Below are 24,521 nucleotides of genomic sequence, written 5' to 3'. Positions count from 1 at the left end.
CTTCCAAGTGGAGAAAGTTGTAAGAAATCTGGGGTAGGTGGATGATTGGTGGGAGCAAGGAAGGCATGCCAAGCAGAGGAGACATATGGGCAAAGTGATGCAGTGCCTTGAGCACCTGTTAGTGGTTTGTCAGAGTTGGAGCAGAGAGTGGGCAGTGGCAAGGTGGGAATTAAGGTTGGAAGTGAGCCTTGAATCCCAAGCTATGGAGCTTGGGCTTTATCTTAAAGACTTGGGAGCCACTGATGGTTTGTGAGGAGGAATGGCCAGACCCAGCCTACATTTTAAAAAGCTCTCTGGGTGCTGTAATGAGGTAGGTAGGGCAGTGAAGCTAGCGGGAGGACCAATTTCAAAGTCTAGAGGAGAAACTGGGGGGAGGGGTGTAGATCCAGGCATTGGTGGGGGCCACGGGTGCTGAGATTTTGCACTCCACTTTGAGGGTTGGACACCCCAACTCTTATTGCCAGTGGAGGTGGCCTGGCTCATGGTTGGTGGGCACTGCATTGCAGGTGGACACACACATCCATGCGGCTGCCTGCATGAACCAGAAGCACTTGCTGCGCTTCATCAAGCACACGTACCAGACAGAGCCTGACAGGGCTGTGGCGGAGAAGCGGGGCCGGAAGATCACCCTGCGGCAGGTGTTCGACAGCCTGCACATGGACCCGTATGACCTCACTGTGGACTCACTGGACGTCCATGCGGTGAGTGAGCTTCTGCCCTAGTGCCTCACACCATCCTGGGTGGTCTCTCAGCCCCCTGGAAAAGAGCTATGGTTGTGCTTGGGGAGAGGCCAGCTGCGTAAGCACCTCTTTCTCTTCTAGCCATAGAATTTGGCCTCAGGGAATAACAGGGCCACGGGACAGGGGGAAAGTGTGGACCCTGGAGTCAGACTGGTCCCAGTTCTAATTCCCCTTGTATCTGTTGGGAGTCATGTACCCTTAAGCAATTCACTTAAGCTTTTATTTCCTTGGTTATAAAATGGTGAATGTCATGTGCCTTATTGACACTACAGTTATTAGAACACTAAGTGATGGTGCAGCTGCTATAGAAGACAGTATGGTGTCTCCTCAAAAAGTTAAATCTAGAATTACTATATATTCCAGCAATTCCTTTCCTAGGAATAGAGCCTGAAGAATTGAAAGCAGGGACTACACAGCTGCTTGCACCTCAAAGCTCAGAGCAGCATTATTCACAAGGGCCGATAGTAGAAGCAGCCCAGGTGTCCATCAGCAGGTGGATGGATAAATAGGATGTGGTAAATACACAGTGGAATATGATTCAGTCCTAAAAAGGAATGAAGTACTCACACCTTGAAACCATGATGCCAAGTCAGAAAAGTGAGACACAAAAGGACCATTAACGTACAATTCACTTGTATGAGGCGTGTAGAATAGGCGCATTCAGAGACAGAAAGGAGTGTTGGTTTCCAGGGGCAGGAGGAAGGGGTCATGGGGAGGTACTGTTTAACAGGTACAGGGTTTCAGTTTTACAAGATAGAGAGTTCTGGAGCGGCATGGTAGTGACAGTTGTACAGCACAATGCACTGAATACCATTGACCTGTACACTTAAAAATGGCTAAGATGATAAATTTTGTGTTATATGTATGTTACCACAATAAAAAATCTTCATAATACAAATAAAGCACCGAATGAGGTCATGTGGAGAAAGTGCCTTATGAAGTCCAAGCAGGAACAGAGACCCTTTATTCCCGACTGTTCAGGAGTTGGGTGTTTTCAGCTCACTCGGTCAGCTGTGCCCCTGGCCACGGTGCCCTGGGGTGCGAGGCCCCTGGATCTTTCACAGAGGGCCTCACTAAAGGACCCCCAGGCTGACCGGGCGAGGACAGGCGTCCTGGCTCCAGGACTTTCCAAGCTTTCGTGTGGGAGCTGACCTGCATCTGTCAGCATGGGAAATGCTGTAAAGGCCTGGAGAGGGAAATGTGCGTGGATGGTCGCTGATCTGCCCAGAGGTCTCTCTCCAGGGCCGGCAGACATTCCATCGCTTCGACAAGTTCAACTCCAAGTACAACCCTGTGGGGGCCAGCGAGCTGCGCGACCTGTATTTGAAAACGGAGAACTACCTGGGAGGAGAGTACTTTGCTCGGATGGTCAAGGCGAGTGAGCCCTCGGCGTCTCCAAGCCCTCCCCGGAGCTGACACCCCCTTGCCGGCAGGGTGGGGGCGCCTCATGGCCTCCTGACCCCCGCCCCCCGCCCTGGAGTCCCTGTCGGTCCACCATCCCCCTGGGGCAAGGCTGGGGTGCCCAGGGGGCTTGTGCCGTGGTGCTGCCGGAGCTGACTGCAGCCCAGGGGCGGGGGGGGGGGGGTACCCCCGGCACTCACAGCATCCAGGCTCACTGCCCTGTCCGTTTGTGGCCTGTGTTTGGCTGGGGGCAGGTTAGCTCCATTTGGAGACGCTTCTGCTGCCTGGCCTGGCTATGTGCGTGACTGCAGAGGCCTTCCTCTCCCCTGAAAGGGGCCTCTACTGAGGTGGAGGACTGGTTACACGGCAGCGAGCCGACGTAGATCGGGTCTTCCCGGCCTGGCATCGGGTGGCTGAGGGAGCTGCAGGACCCAGCAGCTGGGTGCTTTTGGGCTGACCTGAGCTCTTGTTGGTGCTAGGAGGTGGCCAGGGAGCTGGAGGAGAGCAAGTACCAGTACTCGGAGCCACGGCTCTCCATCTACGGCCGCAGTCCTGAGGAGTGGCCCAACCTGGCCCGCTGGTTCATCCAGCACAAGGTCTACTCCCCCAACATGCGCTGGATCATCCAGGTGCCCCGGATTTAGTAAGTGGGGTGGCTGCTTGCTGTCTGTCCATGCCCTCTGGGGACACAGCCTGTTCCTCATGGGCTGCTGAGTCTGTACTATTGCTGGTGGGGCTGGTCTCGGTGCCACCTCGGGCCTCTCCTTCCCTTAGCGGGGAGTGGGGGCTTGAAGAACAAACTGCAAAGCCTAGTAGGAACTACTACCCATTTTCTCATCGGGGTTTGAGGAGGGATTATCTTTTTGTGTGAGCCCCCGGGCATGAGTAACCTGGTGGTGGCCCACATTGCTGGCCCTCTCCATGGCTATGACTCAGACGACTGCTGACCTTTCCCATCTGGCCAATGTGGGGCTCATGGTCCCTTAATAGACTGGGATATGTGGTTTAGGGGAATGGAGCTGAGTGGCAGAGAGTTTGGATCACTGAGAAATTTAATTCATCTCTCAGACCTTGCATCAGCCTGAGTGCCAATACCCCACTCTCAGCATGGCCTCTAGCTTAGGAAAGCTCTCTGATGGGCATGGGTGGGTGTTGAATTTGCAAACCAATGCCCAGTATTGCAGAACTTGCTGAGAGCTGGAGAGGAGCAGAAGGACCTGTGCTCAAGCCACATCTCTGGCTCTACTCTGGGTGTTAGATGGGAATACAAGCTGCTTGAGAAAGGGATGGGATTGCTCTCCCACAGGCCAAGGAGGCTGTTGGGTTCACTTTAATAATAAAGTCTCTCCTTTCCCTCAGTGACATATTTAGGTCAAAGAAGCTGTTGCCAAGCTTTGGGAAGATGCTGGAGAACATCTTCCTGCCCCTCTTTGAGGCCACAATCAACCCCCAAGATCACCAGGAGCTTCATCTTTTCCTTAAATATGTAAGTGTGAGTGGTGCTTCAGGCGATGAGCACAGTGGTGAAGGGAAGTGAGGATTCCAAGAGGGTTGGGTCAGGTTTTCCTTCTCAGATCCTCTCTGTCTTGTGCCCTAGTCATGGTGTGACTGGTCCCAAGAAACTGAATTTCTAAAATAACGAGTTGGCTCCAGGTGGGGGGAGTCCCCTTCTCCTCGGGGGCAGCCCTGGGGCTTGGGTGGGGTGCCAAGAAGACAGTGGTGGGGAGATGGGGAGAGACTGAGGAGTCAGTTCCTGCCCGGGTGGGGCTGGAAGGACCAGTTCCTGCCCCCAGCAGCTCCCCGCAGCAGCCCCAGGTCTTTAGAAATGCAGACATTTCAGTGTTCCTGCTTTGACCTTAGAATAAGAGTTTTCACATCATGTTTGGTTGAGTACATGAGCCCCACAACACAGATTTATCTGGCTAGTTATGGGAGAGGGGAAGAAGGGATGGAGGAGAGGTTACCTAGAAAAGGTAGGAGTGGGGAAGGAGCTGATCTGTCCCTTTGGGTTCTCAGAATAGAGATGGCTGTAGACTGTGAGAAGTGGGCTCAGTATGCTGTGGAGGTTCTGGGGGTCTGACATGGAGGGTGGTAGGGAAGATTCCAGAGAGCTGGGGGGCTGCCGGGAAAAGTCTGAACAGGCGGAGGGAAATCACTGACTTTATGTTTTAGGCAAACACCATTCCGGGTGTTGTGGGGAAAAAGGCCTGGAACAGAAGGTGGCAGGAGGTGGGCAGAAAGGGGCAAGATGAGAGTCAGGGGCCCTCCTCCAGCAGAGAGAGAGATGCTGGGGGGTGGTAACAGCTCATGGCTTTTGAGTGTTTGTTGCCTGCCCCTGTGATCTATGCTGTGACATGATCTCACTTCAGCCTCATGATTACCTTATTTCATGTAATTTTGTTGGGGTTAATGCTAAGCAGAATCGTCATGGGCTTGCTGTGTGTTAAGCACTGTTAAGTGCTCCCCATGGATTATCTCATTTAATTCTCACAACAGCCTTATGAAGCTACTAGCTCCAGTTCACACACGAGGAAATTACATGAAGCTAAGAGGTGGTGGAGCTGGAATTTATGTAGACAGGTGCCTGACTCCCGAGCAGGTGTTATTATCCTCATGCCCCTCCCAAGTAGGACAAGTGAGGCATATGTGGATGGCAGCCTAGGGCCTGTGGGCATGAGGTGGGCATAGCTGTAGCACGGACAGCACCTGGGCAAGGCCTGAAGGTGAGCCAGAGGGAAGGGTCTAACATGCCTTCAGAGGTCACTGTCACAAGTCGGGGAAGAACAGCCTTGGGGAGGAGGAGGAGTTGGAGGTTGGACAATTTTGTGCTTGAGGCCCTGCATCTGTTGGATACAGAGCTCAGGTGAGGGGCTGTTACCCCCAGACCAGGCCCTGAATAGTTCAGTTAAGGCAAGGGGCTAAGGCATGGCTTCCCTGGCCCCAGACCCATCCAGGCCATGCTGGAAGCTGTGGAGCAATTCGGTTATTGCCTGGGACATGTGGTTCTGTGACAGGAAGACTCTGCCGAGACCTTCATGGTCCCTCGCTCCTCCGGGCACCTACTGCCCATATGGCAATGGGAGACGCTGGCAGACCTGGCCGGGGTCCCCAGTTTGGGTCAGTTGTGGAGCAGGGTGGACAGTCTTGCAGAAGCCCCTTCCAAAGTGCTGCTGTGGCTGAGTGAAAGGGGGAGACATGTTAGCAGAACTGCCCCATGTGCTGGCTGAGACGCCCTATCTTCTGTAGGTATAGGTCTTTGGTTAAGGTCTGGGACCAGGTGACCAGGAAGCTAGTGACTAGGGGCAAAGTTTGGGCCCCAGCTGAGGTTAGCTGCTGTGGTAGGACAGGAGGCTCGGGGAAGTTCCTAGGGAGGAGTCAGGGAGCAGAGCATCTCCCTCCCGGAAACCGCAGCTCATCCTTCCGAGGGTGCCCTCTTGGATGGGGCCCACCTTGACTTGTGATGAATCCAGGTTGGTTTCCTGTGGCCCCAAAGGTGCATCCCAGGGGCATCCTCCACCTGCAGCCCCAGTCAAGACCCAGAGCCCATTTAGGCTCAGAGCCTGGTTGTCTTGCATAGGCAGGCTCCCTAAGCATTTCGGGCCTGGTTTGTTCACAGCCAGGCCCTCCCTCACAGGATGGCTCTGAGTGTTATATTAGCTGATGTGTGGTAAGTGCTTACGGCCTGCCGCCCAGTAGGCCCATTTCCCCTCACAGCTTTTCTGTACCCTATAGCCCTGGCTGCCTCCTTGGCGCAGCAGAGAGATGGGCAGGGGGTATGGCTGTTTCACTGGCCACCTGGTCCAGCCTGAGTTTTCCCTTACCCATCACTACTACCACACCGGGGCTTGGCACTCTCCAGTCTGGTCTCCTGGATACTTTTAGAAGCCACGGAGTGACAGACTGGGGCATTGTGCCCACTCCCCATCACTGGGAGAAATGTGGTCTCAGGCTCTGTGGTCCCCAGCTGAGGTATGAACCCAGGAGGCCTGGATGCCAAGGCCTTTGGCAGCTCATCTGCCTTGGCTTGATGCAGGACCCTTCTTTCTGCCCAGGTGACAGGGTTTGACAGTGTGGATGATGAGTCCAAGCACAGCGACCATATGTTCTCAGACAAGAGCCCCAGCCCAGACATCTGGACCAGTGAGCAGAACCCGCCCTACAGCTACTACCTGTACTACATGTATGCCAACATCATGGTGCTCAACAACCTCCGCAGGTGGGTGCACCCAGCCCCTGCACATGTCTGTGTGCCCTCAGACCTCACACACAGGGATATGCCCCAGCACACAACACAGGGCACATAATCACAGAGCCACATGCACATGCAGGCACGCCACTGTACCACAGACAAGCTCGTACACACAATGCAGCAAAACCTTCTGCCTGTACACGCGTGTGCATACACATACCAACACCTACATGTGTACCTGTCCATCTCTGATATGACACAGAAATGGGGTGTGTTCCTTCCACTATACCAACAGTGCTCATACCTGCACTTATGCATGTAACACATGATTGTACCTGCTATGTGACAGGCATTGTCCTAGGCATGGGACATATAATAGGGAACAACACAGACTAAATCCACGCCCACACGGAACTCATGTCCCATGGTCTTACCTGCACAGACTCCCACCAATGCAAACAATGCAAATTACATGGGGGGCATGTAATGGCGGGAGTTGGGTGCCCGGGGCAGCCAGCACTCGACTGTTCATTCTCCCCTTGCAAGTCTGCCTCCCTCCTGCCCTCGCATGGGGCCTTGCTAGCTCAGCCTAAGCCAGTGTAGTCTGTGAGTAGGAAGGTTTTGGATGGACCATGATTAAAAAGGGATGGCTTGGTGTTGGGGAGGGGCAGTCTGGGCCGAGCTTCTGGAGGTAGGGGCTTGAGTTCTAGCTCTGCTGCTGACCTGCCCAGGGGTTTCCAATGCCTGACTCTACTCTCTGGGTTTGACCCAGGTCATTTTTATGACCAAGTAGTTGGACTTGATGGTTTCTCGTGGCTTTTGCTGCACTGAAGGTCTGTGCACCTGGTCTCCAAGGGGTAGGTGAGGAGTGAATGGGGACAGAGGAGAGTCTCTTTCTACCACTAGGTACCCCCCTTCTCTTCCTCGGGGATGGTATCTCTTGGTTCTGAAGATCTCTGGACCTGGCTCTCTGTATTTTGGGAGGAGTAGTTTCCAGCGTGCCCCCCATGTCAGTTGTGTTCATTCTGCCATGGGCAACCATCTCCCCTCGAGTATGTCCTGAGCTGGGGGTGTGGGCCCTAGGCCTGTGGGGCCGAAGTAGGTTGAACTAGGGGTCCTTGCTGACCAAGAGCCTTACTTCTGCAGGGAACGAGGCCTGAGCACTTTCCTCTTCCGGCCTCACTGCGGGGAGGCTGGCTCCATCACCCACCTGGTGTCTGCTTTCCTTACTGCTGACAACATTTCCCACGGGCTGCTCCTCAAGAAGGTAACCAGGCCACTCAAGGAAGCTGACCCTGCAAGGATGGTCCTACTCTGGGTTCCCTAGTGGGGAGTGGATCACCTGGGCTCCTTTCTGCCCTCGAGAGGCTCTGGCCAGTGACATTAAAAGGCTGGGGCCTTTTTTTGGTTGGGCTGTCTGTAGTTATCTTGGTTTTGTACTTAATTATGAAAGGAATATATTCAAACACATTGCAATTTGGTTTTTCCCAAAGACGGAGAGGTGGAAAAAAAAAAGCCCCTTATTGCTATTACTTTAAAAGAAATAGCCATTATTAGCTTTTTGGTGTTTATAATGCTCATCTTTTTTACCAGAGCATATTTCTAATGTGCTTATTATGAGCACAGATGTTTTTGTTTCTGCTTCCTAACTCTGAATAAGCATTTTTCTGTGCTGCAACATAGTATCTATGCTCCTCATTCTAAAGGCTGTTGGGACGATGGCCCATCACTTGGATGGCCTATAATTGATTCAACTCGTGTCCAGTTGTTGGACAGAGTCCATCCAACTTTTTGCTTGTGTAAATAATGCAACCATAAACTCTGTCCATTTGTCTTCTCCATATTTTGGATCACTTCATAAAGGATGTTTGCTCAAACTCCTCTTCTGCCCTGATCCTGGGAAGGTATAATGGTGTGTCACAATCCTGTGGGGGTGAGTGTTACATCAGAACACCACTCTAGCCCAGTCAGGTCTGCCCCTTCCGATCTCTGAGGAGCCAGAGTGTTTACAGACTTAACCTGAATGTTTGTGGTCAAAGCAACACAACAAAAATGGGGATCTCCTGGGCTGACCCAGTGGAGGCAGTGCCTGAAGGAGGGATGCAAATTATGTAGGCTAGGGGTAGCCTGGGGCCTTGCAGCTGCCTTTCTGCCCTGAGCTGGGTCTTGTCTGGAGCCAAGATGCTGTGGAGGGCAGCCCAGGAAGAGATGGGCATGTGATATATGAGGTGAACGTAGAGGTGGGGAAGGGGAGGTGGGGTCTGGGTGCCCTGGCTTTGGGGCACTCACACTTGGTTAGGGAATTGCACAGATACTATCCAGACCCCCGGTTTCCACTGATGAATGTTCCTGCTCTCCCTTCCTCCCTCCCCTTTCTGGCACCCATCACCTGAGTTTGGTGGTTCTTTTACAGAGTCCGGTGTTGCAGTATCTCTACTACCTGGCTCAGATCCCCATTGCCATGTCTCCTCTTAGCAACAACAGTCTGTTCCTTGAATATTCCAAAAACCCTCTGAGGGAATTCCTGCACAAGGGACTGCATGTTTCTCTCTCCACCGATGACCCCATGCAATTCCACTACACAAAGGTGAGCACACGCTCAGTTTGCCTTTGGGGCGGGGGTTGGTGCCCACTGAAGGCAAAGGGTAAGTTCCTGGTTAGTGAAAAGTGTTCCTTCCAGGAGTCCTGTCTTTGGAGTTCTTGAGCCCTTAAAGACACAGTTTAATTTTTTGCCTTCTCTATTTCCCCTTTCTTTGGCATTTACTATCTCTGTGATGTTGGTTAAATTACTTGATCTCTGTATCTTCTTCTTCATCCGTAGAATAGGGATGAAACTGTCTCTATGTCTACCTCTACTTTATGTTGAGGATTCATTAAGAAAATGAACCAGAGTCTAATAGAGTGTCTGAATATAGCATGTACTCAAAATGTTAGCTAACATTTTGTTAATACTGTTATTATAATACTCTGGATCTGTGGAGCAGGGGGAGGGGAAGGGAGAGGTAAAGTCATGCCTGGGGACTAGCCATTGGTTAGTAAAAACAGAAGTGCCTGAGTCTTCCAGGACAGGCTCTCTAAGCTTTGGTCTCAGAAAGCTGTTGATTACATATCTAGTGATGTTTAACTCATGCAAAATTGAAAAAATATTAACTCATTTAATAGTCGTATTTTCCCCGAACAGAAAAATGGCATTGAGAATGGCATTGTTTTACATTTCTACAAATCTCCTTAATGTCTGGTTTAATAGAAGACAGTAGGACTCTCAAATCTGCATCTGCCTTCAATCTGTTGTGATGCCTTGTTTTTACCAAAGTGTATGAAGAAAATCTTGTCTCACAAAGATACATAGTTGGGAGAGGGATGACCTTTTAAAAGGCCTTGGGGACCTTGGTTCATTATTTTGAGAACTGCTGCTCTAGGTTACAGAGGCAGTTGCGTGTCCAAGAACAGGTAGTGGAAGAGCTTGTGATCAACGGCAGACATTTCACATCCTAGGAGATAATGCAAAAGCACAATCCAAACCTAAGTCCTTTTGGGATTACTGTCTCACTACTTGATCATTTCTCATTCTTATTTTATGTTCTATCCCTGCTCTTTATACTTTGAGATTAATTTTTATTTTTGGACAATCTTAAGAAAGTGGTGTTAAATAAAGAGTAAAGCTATAGAGCACGTACTTAACGTGTACGTGACCAGGGTGACTGTCGCAGTAGAGCAGAGGCTGGCATCCGTATGACTGACACAGGGCTTCAGACATGTGCTGTTCAGCAAGTCCATGTGTAGGTGTTCTTTGATATATCTCTCTTCAGAAACCTAGGAATTTGCCAGAAATGCTCTTACGAGTTCATCATTTAAGAGGGAGGCAGTGGGAATGTTGTCCGGTTATCCAGGTGCCAGACATTAAAGAAAGATTAAATCTGCAATGTCTGTCTGATGTTTCTAGCTTTAGAAATATGTGAAGGATTGAAAGGGATATCCTACTATCTAATACATTTGCTCTTGGGGGTGGGATCTAGGAAGCACTTATGGAAGAATATGCAATTGCAGCTCAAGTGTGGAAGCTGAGCACGTGTGACCTGTGTGAAATCGCCAGGAACAGTGTGCTGCAGAGCGGCCTCTCGCATCAGGTATGGGGTGTGATGGTGCTGGCTGCCCTCTGTCCCTCCTGTCCCTGCAACACATGTACAGTGGGCGCCTGCTGCATGCCAGGCACTTTCCAGGTGCCGAGATCAGTGAAGACAAGCAGGGTATCTTTCCACTGAAACTAATGTCCTAGAGAAACCTGGGGAGACCCCTGAATTTTCAAGGCTGCTCTCTCACCCTCTGAGACCTCCCCTCAAATATGACCTCCTCTGAGAAGCCCTCCCTGATCACCATTCTACAGTAGCCACATACTTGCCATCAGCTTCTGTCCCTTTAATCTGTTTTCCTTTATAGCATTTATTACTATCGATATTATAATATGTGGTTATGTGTTTTCCTGTCTTTCCTTCTAGAATGTGAGTTCCATTACAGTAGCTCCATTAGACTGTTTTGTTCAGCATTATATCTCTTTGGGCCTAGAATAGTCCCTGGCACAGAGAAGGCACTCAGTATTTCTTGGATAGTGAAGAATACCTAGATTGAATAAAAAATTGTAGGGAAGGGACCTAGACATCAGGCATTTTTTTTTTAATTTTTTTTATTTTTAACAGCTTCCTAGGCGATCTGATGTGGAGCCAGGTTTGAGAACCATGGCTCTACACGGGGTCTTAGGCTCTCCTGGGTACCTCCCCTGGGTGATGTCACTGGTACAGGAAGAGGCTGCATTGGTGCTGTTCTTATTGGATGCCGATGCAGAGAAGAGCTAAAGGCTCAAGATTCAATTATGTAGACCTGCTTCCTAAGACTGGCCTCCCCAGAAACACCTGTGTCAACTCTCAGGTGGGAGTAAGAGTCTTCACGCTTTCATCTTGCCTTCTTCATTGCCAGCAGCTCTTGGAGGTCTTATTTTTCCCTTCTGAACAAGGAAAGCATAGTCAGAAATGAAGGGAATGAATGTGGGTGTCAGGGTGACATCCTTGAGGACAGAGGCCAGGAGGAATTTTTAAGAACTCTGTGGGGAATGATGTCTTGGTGGAGGATCAACTTCAGGGGGACTGGTCTGATTTGGTGGCTGTCAAAGCCGCCATGTGGATACAGAAAATGAACCTAAGGTATATGTTTTCATTTGTACTTCTCTGGTTCCACAGGAGAAGCAAAAGTTTCTGGGACAAAATTATTATAAAGAAGGACCTGAAGGAAATGATATTCGAAAGACAAATGTTGCTCAGATCCGGATGGCGTTCCGATATGAGACCTTATGCAATGAGCTCAGCTTCCTGTCTGATGCCATGAAATCAGAAGAGATCACAGCTCTGACCAAATAGGTCCAGCAGTGGACGTGCATTTCAACTTTCTGGTTTAATTTCAAGTCAGCTGTGACTAACAGTGATCAAGATACCAAACTAGGACCGTCCTCCAAGGAGAGGATGCCTCTAAAGAACTTTCAAACTAGTGATTTTGGTTGCACTGTTCACTTTAAGATCTAACATGCCCACTTCTGTTTAGTATTTGAGTAATAGATGGTGACTCCTCCTTGGGGATCTGGGAGCTGGACACTTGTCTGTACTCCTTCCAAAATTTCCAAATATTTCTCTTGAAACTGCTAGTGCTTGCATTGTTGGGGCCAGGATCTTACGAGGTCCAGTGCCTACTGACACGAGGTCTGTGTGGTTTTCTGCCAAAATCCGCTATCGACCCTGCAGGCTAGTTGGTAGTTGTTCATTTCAGCCTCTGGCTGGCTGGCTGCCTTAAACAAAACCAATTTCAAAGCTCCCTTTCATAAAGGAACTACTTTGAGAGAAAACATCCTTATTGACAATTTGCATTTTTAATGAATTTCTTACAGTTTTATTTAGCCCACTGCCCTCCTTTCTATTTAGGAAGCCAAATGTGCACACTGAACCAATTGCGCCTATTCTGTGTCTTGGTTATCTCATCTGAAAAGAGTTTGGACTAGATGAGTGGTTTTCAAATGTTGTTCTGTGAATCCTCCTCCAGGGTTGGGGAGATTCTGGGTGCTGCCTTCTTCCAAGCAACTCTGCTTTCATCACTTTTACACTGGGCCTTCTACATATTTTCACTTGAACTAAGGACTGTGGAAAACATAGGATTAGATGATCTCTGTTCCTTTCAGTTCTAATATTCTGATTGTAGCCCACTTACCATTTTATTATGAAGAGTTAGGGCCAGAGAGGTGAAATTTGCTTGAGGTCACAAAGATAATAATAGGAGCAGAACTAGTTTCCCCACTCCTAATCCAGTCCTTTCCCCACTATTCCATTAGGCCTCACAGATGTTAGATTTTTTTTTAATCACTATAACCTCTGCATTTTTTTTTTTAAAAAGGTGGAATTTCTCCCTTACCTAACATGCAGACTTCTTCAGAAGATACAAGTGGTCCCAGGGGGCCAGGTAGAAAGCATTTTTTAAAAATTTAAAATCAGTTAATTAACATATAGTGTATTGTTAGTTTCAGAGGTAGAATTTAGTGATTCATCAGAAAGCATTTTTGAAGACCAATCTGAATTTAAGCTTTACCAATGTACTCTTCATCTGTGTTACTAGTGCCTGGTACATAGTAGGTGCTCAATAAATGTACATTGAATAACTGAATGAATTTCTCTTTTGGCAACTTTTTAAGGAGATGTGCTCCAAGTATTCAACAAGCTGCTCAAGGACCTTTCTGTCTATCTCTGTGGGCAAGTGCAGATTATGAGAAGCCCTTCTGAATTATTATATACTTAGAAGAACTCTATTTTTGCTTGTGAAAATGCTTATTTAGATGGTCTTGTCCTGTGACTTTATAATGCTTATCCCCTCCACTGGTTAACTTAGCATACGGGACAGTAAATGTAGTCTGTTTATTAGGCAGACGTGTGCTCTTCCAGCTAATGATGAAATTAACCGAAAACCCAGTGTTTACCTTAGGCATTATTTTTGAAAAGCCCCCATTTGTATACATTTGTCCTAACATAGCAATTATTATAGTTTTTCATTGTCATTTTATCTGTACCAAGTATTTATTTTTAATTATTAAATAAAGTCTGTTAGGACTATGGCTCAATAATTTAAAATTATTTCAAGTTAATACTGTTTAAAGCAAAACAAAACCAATGAATAAACAAACAAAAAGCAGAATCAGACTACAGAGAACAAACTGTTGGTTGCCAGAGGAAAGGGATGGGCAGATGGATAACATAGGAAGGGGAGGGGGAGATAACAGGCTTCCAGTTATGAAATGAGTAAGTCACAGGAATAAAAGGCACAGCATAAGGAAGAGTCAATAATACTGTAATAGTGTCATATGGTGACAGAGCGTGGCTAGCCATACTTGTGGCAACAGAGCATAATGTATAGAGAAATTGAATCACTATGTTGTACACCTGAACTAATGTAACATTGTGTGTCAACTATATTGAAATAAAAACATTAAAAAAAAAGATCAGGCATCATGAGAAGCTATCAATAATAACTACTAATTTATCTTTTACTAAGACTCAGACATGGATGACATTCAAAGAAATACTCAAAACTTTTAAACTGAAGCTCAGTAGACCCAGAAGGTAAACCTTTGCTATCTTTTTCCTCTAACTTCTGCCCTGTTACAGTTCCTGAGCAAAGCCACACGTGTTCCTTTTAGCTGGATATTACTTGAGTCTATTTAGCCAAAACTTGTTTGATTTTACCTGTCCTGCAATCTTTTCAGACACCTTTTTGAATAGTGCTTTGCACTTTTATCACATCTTTGTACCTGACTGGCTTTTGGGGGTGGTGGTGATAAATCTCCACTTTCTTTTGTGTTCACAGTTGGAATCAAAGGCAAGTGTACACTAGCTCATGTTTCTAAAAGAACACATTTTCAGGCATGCATCCCTTACTCCAAAAGGCTCAAGTTCATGTATATATTACTTCAAACTCTGCTGTTGAAATGATTAATAACATTGCTCTTTGCCACATGAAAACAAATCACAGCCCCTGGGAGGGTATGTACCAAGGCCTGTTCTGGGCCTTTATTTCTTCTTATCTTGGAATAAAGCAGAGTTGAAAGCACAACCCTCTGGCTTTCTCTTTGCTTGTTTCTGAGTGCTGCATTGGTGAAACAATACTCACCTCTTTTGGGGCTTGTAGACCCAACTGAAGGGGATATGTTTGGTAATAGAACTAAGTACTTGATACCAGAACTATGACTGTTATAAAGAACAAATATAACTAACCGCAATGAGGGAACATTAATCAGAAAAACAGTTTCTTGGAAATTTAAAAATCTTTAACCTTTCCTTTAAGTATTTTATCAGAAAGATCAAGGATGTCAGAGAGTAAGGCTATAAACAGCTGCAAGATTATCAAACTACATCTCTGAGGAAGCTTTTATGTCTCTTGATACTAAAATGTGTACTTCTTCCAGATGATGTACATCAGCAAATTCAATGATAAACTACTGTTCTTTCTTATGGCTTTCCTCTTCCCAGCACTAAGATTCTAACTGGCTTCTCTAACTATATTCCTTAATTCTGGAAATGATTTTGCAAGGTAAACATCAAAACTACCATAGGGTGGAGTATTTTATCTATTACTTTTTACCGTCCAACAGGGTAAAAAGACATGAGAACAAATTAAAGTATGTTGTCAACTATTTACTATTTGTATCATATTGTCATTATGTTGCCCATCATAATGTGGGTGATTAGCTAATTTCCCTAATCTCCAACTAGTTTTCTTATTCCTGGATAGACAAAGTTTGACTTAATGAAGAAAATGAAGGAAAAAAAAAAAAACCAGTTAAAAATACAAATTCTGGAGACTGCCTTTTAATGAATCCCAACTTTCCAGTGTTAAAAATCACAGAACCAAAAGGTATTTTCAAGCAGCCTTATAACTCAGATATATATTAGGTATAAGGAAATTGAATCCAATTTGAGATGAATTTTAAAACATAGCACACAAACATCACAACTCCCCAGAGCACAATACAAAATAGTCCTCTAAGGAATATAAACATTTAGTATATAAGAATGTGAAACTAGGTAAGAAAAAAGTCTCTTCAATAATCTAAAATTTACTTGCTAAAGATTATTGCACAATATACCAGTTTGTCCTAAGAATAAAGCAGATACTATTATTCTCAACTTCTAAATTCAGTACCTAGTCAAGTACATTTTCTCAAATTAAAGTTCTATAGCATTACAATATGAGTAAACTTCTTGTTACTGAGTTAGTTAACTTTATAACTTATAAAACAAATTCCTTAGACTTCATGAAAACATTTCACAGATCCTACAAGGCACACATCATATTTCCTATCTTAGTAAGTGCATTTAAGTACTTCATATTTGAAAAAGACAAAGCTATACAGTATTCAAAAAGTGTACATTTCATCCGTTAAGCAAATTTACAACTTTTATGATTAGTTATAATAGTAGAACCTACCTAACATTCACATCTAAAGAATTACCACCCAGTATAATGGAGTGGGCAAAAAAACTGTGCTCATTTATTTAATAAGACTAATAAAAACACTTTCTATTTCACAGTAGATCAGTTAGTGACCTGGAGCTCATATTGGAAAGTAAAAAGGTTTGGGCAATATCAAGTCGCTGGGTTTACTGTCAAATAATTCCTTGAAAGGTGAAGGATTTTGAGGGATAAGATCATCGGCTATACCTGGAAAGATCCAAAACCCTGTATGGCAACTTTGTTCATTTTCAGAAACAGTCTTCAATTAGGCAATCTGAGTTAAACTCAGCAAGCTTAATCCAAAAGGACAGTTTGGAATCTTAGAGCTGGAAAAGTCTGACATCATCTATCCCAAGGTTTTCAAAATATGTTTCATGGAATACTAAGACTGATGGAGGAGATTCAAGGTTCTGCAAATCTGACTTGAATTAAAAAATTGTTTTTTGAAAAAAATTAACTTAAAAAACAACTGCCATCATGTAGCTGTATTACTCACCAAATCCAAATATCCTGGATATTACCAATGTATTATATGTTTTTCTCGGTTGACTTTATAAAATATATTATGGCATATAAAGTTTCCATAAGGACATTTATATTAATAAAATAAAATATGACTTTCATATAGAGGGATGGTATGCGTGTGTGGGACAGGGTAGGTAGCATGTATGTGTAGGGGTTCTGAGTAAGATTTTACCTGAAAAAGGTTCTACTGCTGAAATAAAATATGAAAACCACAGAAAAATCTCAGTTTCTAAAGAAGGAACCAACAAACTTAGCAGAAGGGACTTTTTCAAGGTCACACAAACCATCAAATGCGTTGCCAAATTGATACGACAGATTCCCTGATACCTTGCCTGTATAAATATCCATAGTGAGTGTTTAGCTATTTGGTACTGAGCTCTCTCCATCATGAATGTCAGCCTATTAATTATCAGTATTTTTTGGGTCAAATCAAGCTACCTTTGGTCAGACATTTTTTTTATAGAAATGAATTATTTAATTTGCATGCCTATTAAAATCCTAGTATCCAAAAATTCCATCAATAAGCAGCAACTTAAAGGTGTACTTTGGTATTTTGGAAAATAAGTAATATCTGCAACTTACCATTAATAAGTCAGAAAAGTTACATGGAACGTTAACATACCTTTTTAAAGGAAACATCAGGTTTTAGTTTTATTATATGCTAAAATGTTAATGTTTAACATAAAACAAAAATTTTTTAAAAAATGAAGTGTCACTGAAAATCATAATTCCATCATGACTACACTTTCTCAGAGTATTTCAAAGGAAGTACAGTGAAATAGTAGAAAGCCAAATTATCTCCTAATTTTCAGAGGTGTTTATTGTACATATGTTTAAAAGGCTATACCTTATTTTCTTCTCTCTTAATAATGTAAGAAATTTGAAGACTTTGAAACATCAGAAAGATGCCTTCAAGTTAAGAAAATAAAAGCACCACGAACCAATACTGAATGATTTATCATAATTTGGAAATACAAAATTCAGGATTTGTGATGAAGAAAAATTTCCTTCTGAAACTCCAAGATGCATAAGCATTATCAAAAGCTATTTAGAACACTTTCCCAGCTGTGGGAAAGCCATTTCCCGAACAGCCAAGAAGATTCCCCAGCAGAAATCCATTTACAAGGCAAAGTCACACCCAGCTTTATAGTCCTCACCCATATTAGACAGCATGGGGGGGAAAAAAAGGCTTTTAAGTAAAAAACATGTAGTTCCAAAACACACTGCTAAAGTTATGAAATAATTGTGGATCATTTCAAGTAAAAATTATTAAAGGAGCAATAATTAACCACAAGGGGGCATACAGACTCCTTAGATTCCAGCAGAAAGACTAAGTAGTAACATGCACTTTGATATATTCTACATTTTCAGTCACTTCAAATTTTCTCTCAGATGGCTACAACTTTTTAACATTCAAGGTTTATTTTAAACCTAACTAAATAGATTCCAGAATACTCCTGCCCTGAAAAATAGTGTTTCAGAAGCCTCTGGAAATATTGCTGTTACCTCAGCAAAGGATTCAAGAGCAATTAGTTCTAATATATATTAGAACAGATAAATAATAGAAAAATATGGTCTAAAACAGTAGCAAATTTTAGTTTACTATAAATGGAAGACATGGAAAGTTTATCAAAAGAAATGGAACAAATTGTCAGAATAGCGAAAATAAGAGGGTAGGGAAAATTGATTTCTCTGTGTCTGTGCCACAATATCCCTGCATTCTTCTCCCATGACCAAAGTGTTTGTAGCTCATAATAGCAACAGAAGACCTTCACCCCAAGGTCATGGCCTGTGGGGCTGGCCTGCCTCATCGGCCATGTTAAGAATATAGTTAGCCATATCATCTTCGGTGGGTGCATCTGATACCACCCAAGACTCATTTGCTCCAGTCATCTGTAGGCGACAAATAGGGCAATTCCTGTGTCGATCACTCCTATCAGAGAGTCAAATAAAGAACAGTTTGTTTTCTTTTTCTTCTTTTTAAAAAATAGGTGTGTTTGAAAAGTAATACATGTACATGACTTTAAAAAAAGTAAATAGCAATAAAAGTATACAGTGAAAAATAAATCTCTTTCCACCCTAATCTTTAATTCTTATCCCCAGGGGCAACTACTTTTACTAGTTTCTTACATATTCTTCTAGAGATAGGCTAAGCATGATTAAGGTTGTGTGTATATATACATTACTGTTTTTATTTATTTATTTTTACTTGTCAGTATATCTTATAGGCCCTTATGTAGCAGTACATGCTAGAGCTGTCTGTTCTTTTTAAACAGAACACTGTATCAACAGGCCAGAATTTATTTAATTAGTCTCCGGCAGAGGACATTTGAGTTTTTCCCTATCTTCTGCAGCTAAAAACAAGGGAATGGAAGCATTCAAGGTTTAGAACAGAAGATGAACCTTTACATGCAGAATAACTTTTCTGATAGAGAAAGAACTTATATATGAACACTTGAATGAGATTATGTTTTCCAAAGGGATTTTTTTTTGTCTTGACAAATATTATTTTGGAAATTTCAAAAATACCACATTTGAGCCAGAAACATGTGATGCAGGGAGAATGTTTTTCTCTTCATTTCTCAGTGAAAAGTGAGACCAAACTAATTAAATTATATCAATTGTTCTTTGGCTTTTGTACAAAAATTTAGAAATCTGTTCCAAAAACTAAATGTGAAAGCTAGAGCTGGCATATATTATTCAGATTCATTTCTGGTTCCTCAGAGATATTTTATTAAGATAATTACATGTTCTCTTCTGTGCACAAAAGTCACGATTCTAAGAGTCAACTTCTGCTTCTGGCCAATAGAGACCAGATTTATCTTCCGACTTAATTAGAACACTGGAAAAATACATGAAACAAGGCTTTCAACACCTCATCAGACAACACAAGGCAATCATCCCTGAGGATGGGATGCAAAGAAGGTGAGCCCTATAACTGCCAGCTTATTGCCTTGAGAGTTTTTAGGCTGCAGAGTAAACAGAAGAAGTCCAGATGGAGCCTGGCAGACTCTCTGAGTTGAAGAGACACAGCTGAGACTCTCAGGAGGCCAAGGCAGCTAGAGTTCACAGGGCAGAGTACTGAAGTATTTAAGTGCAAAAAGCTGCATAAAGGGAGAATTCTGGAATCTACTGAAGGTCCCCCTAGAGTATAATCGGCAGTCATGATCAATATGTGCATGTGAGGAAACTACCTGAGGCTCAGGAATCACCCAAAAGGATTTGAAGGAACAGTACCCAAAACTCATACAGGGCTTGGAATATTGCCTGCTCACCAGATAGACTGGAAAGCTTCCTAACTCCTGCACTGAGCAGAGTACTCTGAAGGGTCCTGCCTCATTAGGGGGGCATAATTAGCTCTCAACTAAACACTGCTCTGGTCCTGCCTAACAAATCATAAAAGCAAGACCCAAAAGGATCAAACTGTTTCCAAGTAACTATATTCCAGAACAAAGCTCACAGATATTTATAGCAATACAAAAATATCCAGTACCCAAAAAGGTAAAAATCACAATGTCTGGCACTCAGTCAAGAACTACCAGGCATAAAAAGAAACACAAAAATACAACCCCAAATGAAGAGGAAAAAAAAATCAAAACCAATCAAAACCAAGTGAACACAGATGTTAGAACTAGCAGGCAAGAAGATTAACAGTTATCATATCTGTAGTCTATGTACTAAAAACACTAGAAGACAGAACAAACATGAAATAGAGGCATGGAAGACATTTTAAAACTCGAACTTCTTGATGTGAAAACTGTAATATCTGAAGCAAAAAATACACTGGATTGGACTAATGATAAGTTAGACATTGCAGAAAGAAAGACTGGTGAATTTGAAAAGACAGTAATTTTAACTATCCAAAATGAAACACAGAGGAAATTATTTCAAAGAGGAAAATAACAGCAATGAACCATGGAACAGCTTGAAGTGATCTAATATATGTGTAATTTGAGTCCCAGAAGAAGGGAGAGGACAGAAAAAAATACTTAAGAAAATAGTGGCTGAAAAATTTTCAAAACTGATGATACAATAAACCTACAAATCCAAGAAGCTCAATGAACCCTATGCACAAGGAACATGAAGATTACTGGAAGGCATATCATAATCAAACTGCTCAAAATTAATGATAAAGAAAAAAATCCTTAAAAGCAGCCAGAAAGAAAAACGGTAACACTACCAGGGATTCCCTGGTGGCTCAGTTCGTTAAGCCTCTGACTCTTGGTTTCAGCTCAGGTCATGATCTTGGGGTCTTGGGATTGAGTCCTACATGGGCTCTGCACTCAGTGAGGAGTCTGCTTGTTTCTCTCCCTCTCCATCTGCCCCATGATTTTTCTCTCAAACAAATAAATCTTAAGTTAAAAAAAAACAAACACATTACCTACAGGGCCAAAAAGATAAGTGTTAATAGCATATTTCTCATGGGAAATAAGGTAAGAAAAATGAGGGTGGAGCAACATCATTAAAGTACTGAGAGAAAAAATAGTATAAATCTAGAATTCTATATCCAGAAAAAATATTTTCGAAAAAGGATGTTCAGACATTCAAGAAAGTCCTATGGAATCTACAAAAAAGCTATCAGATCTAGTAAATGGGTTTAATAAGTTTGCAGAATGTAAGATCGATACAATAAAATCTATTGTATTTCTAAATACTAGCAACCACTGATCAGAAATTGAAATATACTATTTATTTATTTATTTTTTTGAAATATACTATTTAAATTGTATAAAATTAAAAAAAATAAATTGTATAAAATTCAAAATAATTAGGGATAAATCTGTCAAAGATATGCCATACTGAAAACTACAAAAATTGATGAGAGAAATGCGAGAAAACCTAAATAAATGAAGAAATATTCTGTGTTTATAGACTGGAAAACCGAATATTCTTAAGAAAACTCTCTTCAAATCAATCTATTTATTTAATGTAATTCCAACCAAATTCCTTACAGCTTTTTTTGGTAGAAACTGACAGACTGACTCTAAAACTCATTTTGAAATGCAAAGAATTAGAATAACCAAAACAACTTTGATAAAGAACAAAGTTGGAGAGCCTATACTCCCTAATTTTAAGACTCAGATTCAGAAAGCTACATTAGGCAAGGCAGCATGGTATTGGTATGACATAAACAGATCAATGGAACAAAATAAGAGTCCAGAAACAGACCCACATATATTTCAGCAACTGATTTCCAGTAAAGGTTAAGGGGCAATTTAGTGAAGAAAAGATGGTCTTTTCAACAAAACGTGCTGGAGCAACTGGATAGAGCCATTGGCAAAAAAAGAATTTTGATTGATACCTCACACCATCTATAAAAAATTAACTCAAAATGGATCACAGACCTAAATGTAAAACCTAAAACTATAAAACTTCCCAAAGAATAGAAGAAAATCCTTGTGACCCTGGGTTAGACAGATTTCTTAGATATGACACTAAAGGGATCCCTGGGTGGCGCAGCAGTTTGGCGCCTGTCTTTGGCCCAGGGCGCGATCCTGGAGAACCGGGATCGAATCCCACATCGGGCTCCCGGTGCATGGAGCCTGCTTCTCCCTCTGCCTGTGTCTCTGCCCCTCTCTCTCTCTCTCTCTCTCTCTCTCTCTGTGACTATCATAAATAAAAAAAAATTAAAAAAAAAAAGATATGACACTAAAATCACTATGCATAAATCATAAATCAGACTGATAAATTGGACCTCATCAAAATTAAAAACTCCTACTCTTTCAAAGAGATTCCTAAGAGAATGAAAAGACAAATCACAAAGTGAGAAAACATATTTGTCAGTCATATATCTGATAAAGGACATGTATTCATAATATTGAAAGAATTCTAAAACTTCACCTGATCTTAGCCAAAAGGCCAAGAAGCGATAGAAAGAATTCTAAAACTTAATATGAAAACAACCCAATAAGGAAATGGGCAAAAGATGTGAATGGCCACTTCACCAAAGAAGACATACAGATTTGGCATATGAAAAGATGCTCATCATCATCAGTCAGTAGGGAAATACAAACTAAAACTACAATAAGAATGAATACTACTACACATCTATTAGAATGGCTAATATTAAAAGGACTGACCATACTTACCAGAGAAGAGGTGGGTAGGGTGATGGGTGAAAGAGGTGAAGGGGACTAGGAGTACACTTATCTCAATGAACACTGAGTAGTATGTGAAACTATTAAATCTATATATTACACATCCAAAGCTAACACTGATATTAACTACACTGGAATTAAAATTAAAAAAAAAAAAAAAAAAAAAAGAGCCTGACCCTACTAACTATTGGCAAAGTTGTAGAACAACTAGAACTCTCATACGTTGCTGGTGGGAGTGCAAAATGGTACAAGCACTTTAGAAAACAGCTGGCAGTTTCTTAAAAAGTTAAACATATATCCACCATATGATCTAGACATTCTTCTTCTAGGTATTTAACCAAGAAAAAACCAAAATATATGTTCATAGAAGGACCTGTCCACAAAAGTATATGGTAGCTTCATTTGTAATGGTCAAAATTGGAAACAACACAATATCCATTACAGGTGAATAGATAAACTATGATATACAATGAATGCTACTCAGCAACAAAAAACCTGGAACTACTGTGGAGTGCCTGCATGGCTTAGTTGGTCGAACATCCAACTTTTGATTTTGGCTGGGGTCGTGATCTCAGGTTCGTGGGATTGGGATTCTCTCTCTACTCCTCCCTCTGCCCCTACCCCCTGCTCAAGCTCATTCTCTCTAAAAATAAATAAATAAAATCTTTAAAAAAAGGGATTACTGATAACATGCTACAATATGGATAAAATAATTATGCTGAATGAAAAAAAGAGCACATGCTATATGATTTCATTTATAAAAATTCTAGAAAATCCAAATTACTTTATAGTGATCGAAAGCAGGTTAGTTGTCTAGAGACTGGAAGGAAGGGTTGGGAAGGAGACTTTACAGTGGGGCACAAAGTAACTTTTGGGGTGATCAATTTGTTCATTATCTGGACTGTGATTTTTTTTATGGGTGTATACATGTGTTAAATCATATCAAATTATACTTTAAATATATGTAGTTTATTGTATGTCAATTATAAAGCCACCTAAAGGCTTCACTCTTATTTTGTAAAATAATGAACTTGACTAGCTGATCTCTAAAGCTCCCTCCAGGTCCAGTAATCAGTATTCAAGGATTCATGTTATTCCTTTTCATCACATACAGAGGAAAAAATATAGAAATGAGGAAAATGAAGAAAAAGGGAAGCTTGTAATTCTAGACAAGTCAGGCACAAATCTTATATCAAAAGTAAACTGTTAAAACTAAGACACATTGCCACATTTTATAAACTTTAAATACAAAAATATTTTTAACTGGAGGAGGAAGCATGTCATACATTTCAAAGTACTAAACAACAAAATCTCTTATACTTAACCACAATATTTTTGTCTTTTTTGAAGTTTATTCATGTACACTTTCCCATTTGACCTTTGCCTATCCCATGAGGGTAGCAGATAACTTACCATTTATCAATGCATTTCTGACAAAAGCTGTGAGCACAAGGCAGGATGAGGTCAGCTCGACCATCCATACAGATACAACACTCCTCCTCATCAGTCAGCTGCTTCACCCTGCAATGTGAAAACTGAGCTGGAGCAATAATATTCTCTGTTGTTATCATGCTTTAAACTTTGTCTCCATTGCCTTAGAAAGCATTATCAAACATCTATGTACCTTCAATATAAAGCAAAACATGACTCATGCAAAATCAGACTAAATTAACAATTTTTTGGGATAGCAAATATATTTAGGGAAGAAGTACGAAGAGGTACAAATTTCATAAAGAAAAACTGGATAATAGATACTGTGAAGATTAAAAAGAATATACAAACAAAAATTGGAAATACTCAGGTCTTAATGAAAGTAACAGCCCATTTTAATCATATCACATTTATATAAATAGATTCAACTGATAGATTTACTTGTCTACAAAGCTCTGTAAAATATGGACCTTGCCCTTGGACCTTACTATGCTGATGCTGATAATGGGCATATAAATGAAAGAATAACTTAGTCTTAATAATCAGGTGCTAAAAAAAAAAAAAAAAAATCAGGTGCTACAGTAAATATAAAGGGTAGGA

General features: G+C 42.4%; 2 protein-coding genes across 10 annotated transcripts in view; one reads left to right on the top strand and one right to left on the bottom strand.

Annotated features, from left to right (window-relative positions):
- AMPD3 (adenosine monophosphate deaminase 3) overlaps positions 1-13,527 on the top strand; it is a 46,467-nt gene extending 32,940 nt beyond the window's left edge. For all 9 annotated transcript variants that reach the window (XM_041729801.1, XM_041729806.1, XM_041729800.1 and 6 more), the window contains 9 exons: positions 507-701; positions 1,983-2,114; positions 2,621-2,784; positions 3,501-3,627; positions 6,194-6,357; positions 7,477-7,597; positions 8,744-8,917; positions 10,347-10,457; positions 11,562-13,527. In XM_041729801.1, the coding sequence (XP_041585735.1) occupies positions 507-701; positions 1,983-2,114; positions 2,621-2,784; positions 3,501-3,627; positions 6,194-6,357; positions 7,477-7,597; positions 8,744-8,917; positions 10,347-10,457; positions 11,562-11,738 (1,365 nt within the window). In that variant the 3' untranslated portion in view covers positions 11,739-13,527. The remainder of the gene's footprint in view (positions 1-506; positions 702-1,982; positions 2,115-2,620; positions 2,785-3,500; positions 3,628-6,193; positions 6,358-7,476; positions 7,598-8,743; positions 8,918-10,346; positions 10,458-11,561) is intronic.
- Positions 13,528-15,205: 1,678 nt separating this feature from the next.
- RNF141 (ring finger protein 141) overlaps positions 15,206-24,521 on the bottom strand; it is a 37,281-nt gene continuing 27,965 nt past the window's right edge. Inside the window, exons 5-6 of the mRNA XM_041729810.1 lie at positions 23,904-24,011; positions 15,206-18,325 (exon numbers count right to left, since the gene is read on the bottom strand). Of these exons, the coding sequence (XP_041585744.1) occupies positions 18,175-18,325; positions 23,904-24,011 (259 nt within the window). The 3' untranslated portion in view covers positions 15,206-18,174. The remainder of the gene's footprint in view (positions 18,326-23,903; positions 24,012-24,521) is intronic.

This window comes from Vulpes lagopus, chromosome 15 (genome assembly GCF_018345385.1).
Source record: "Vulpes lagopus strain Blue_001 chromosome 15, ASM1834538v1, whole genome shotgun sequence".
NCBI classification, from domain to species: Eukaryota; Metazoa; Chordata; class Mammalia; order Carnivora; family Canidae; genus Vulpes; species Vulpes lagopus.
The sequence above is the reverse complement of the archived record's forward strand: the minus strand, read 5'-3'. Positions and strand labels throughout refer to the sequence as shown.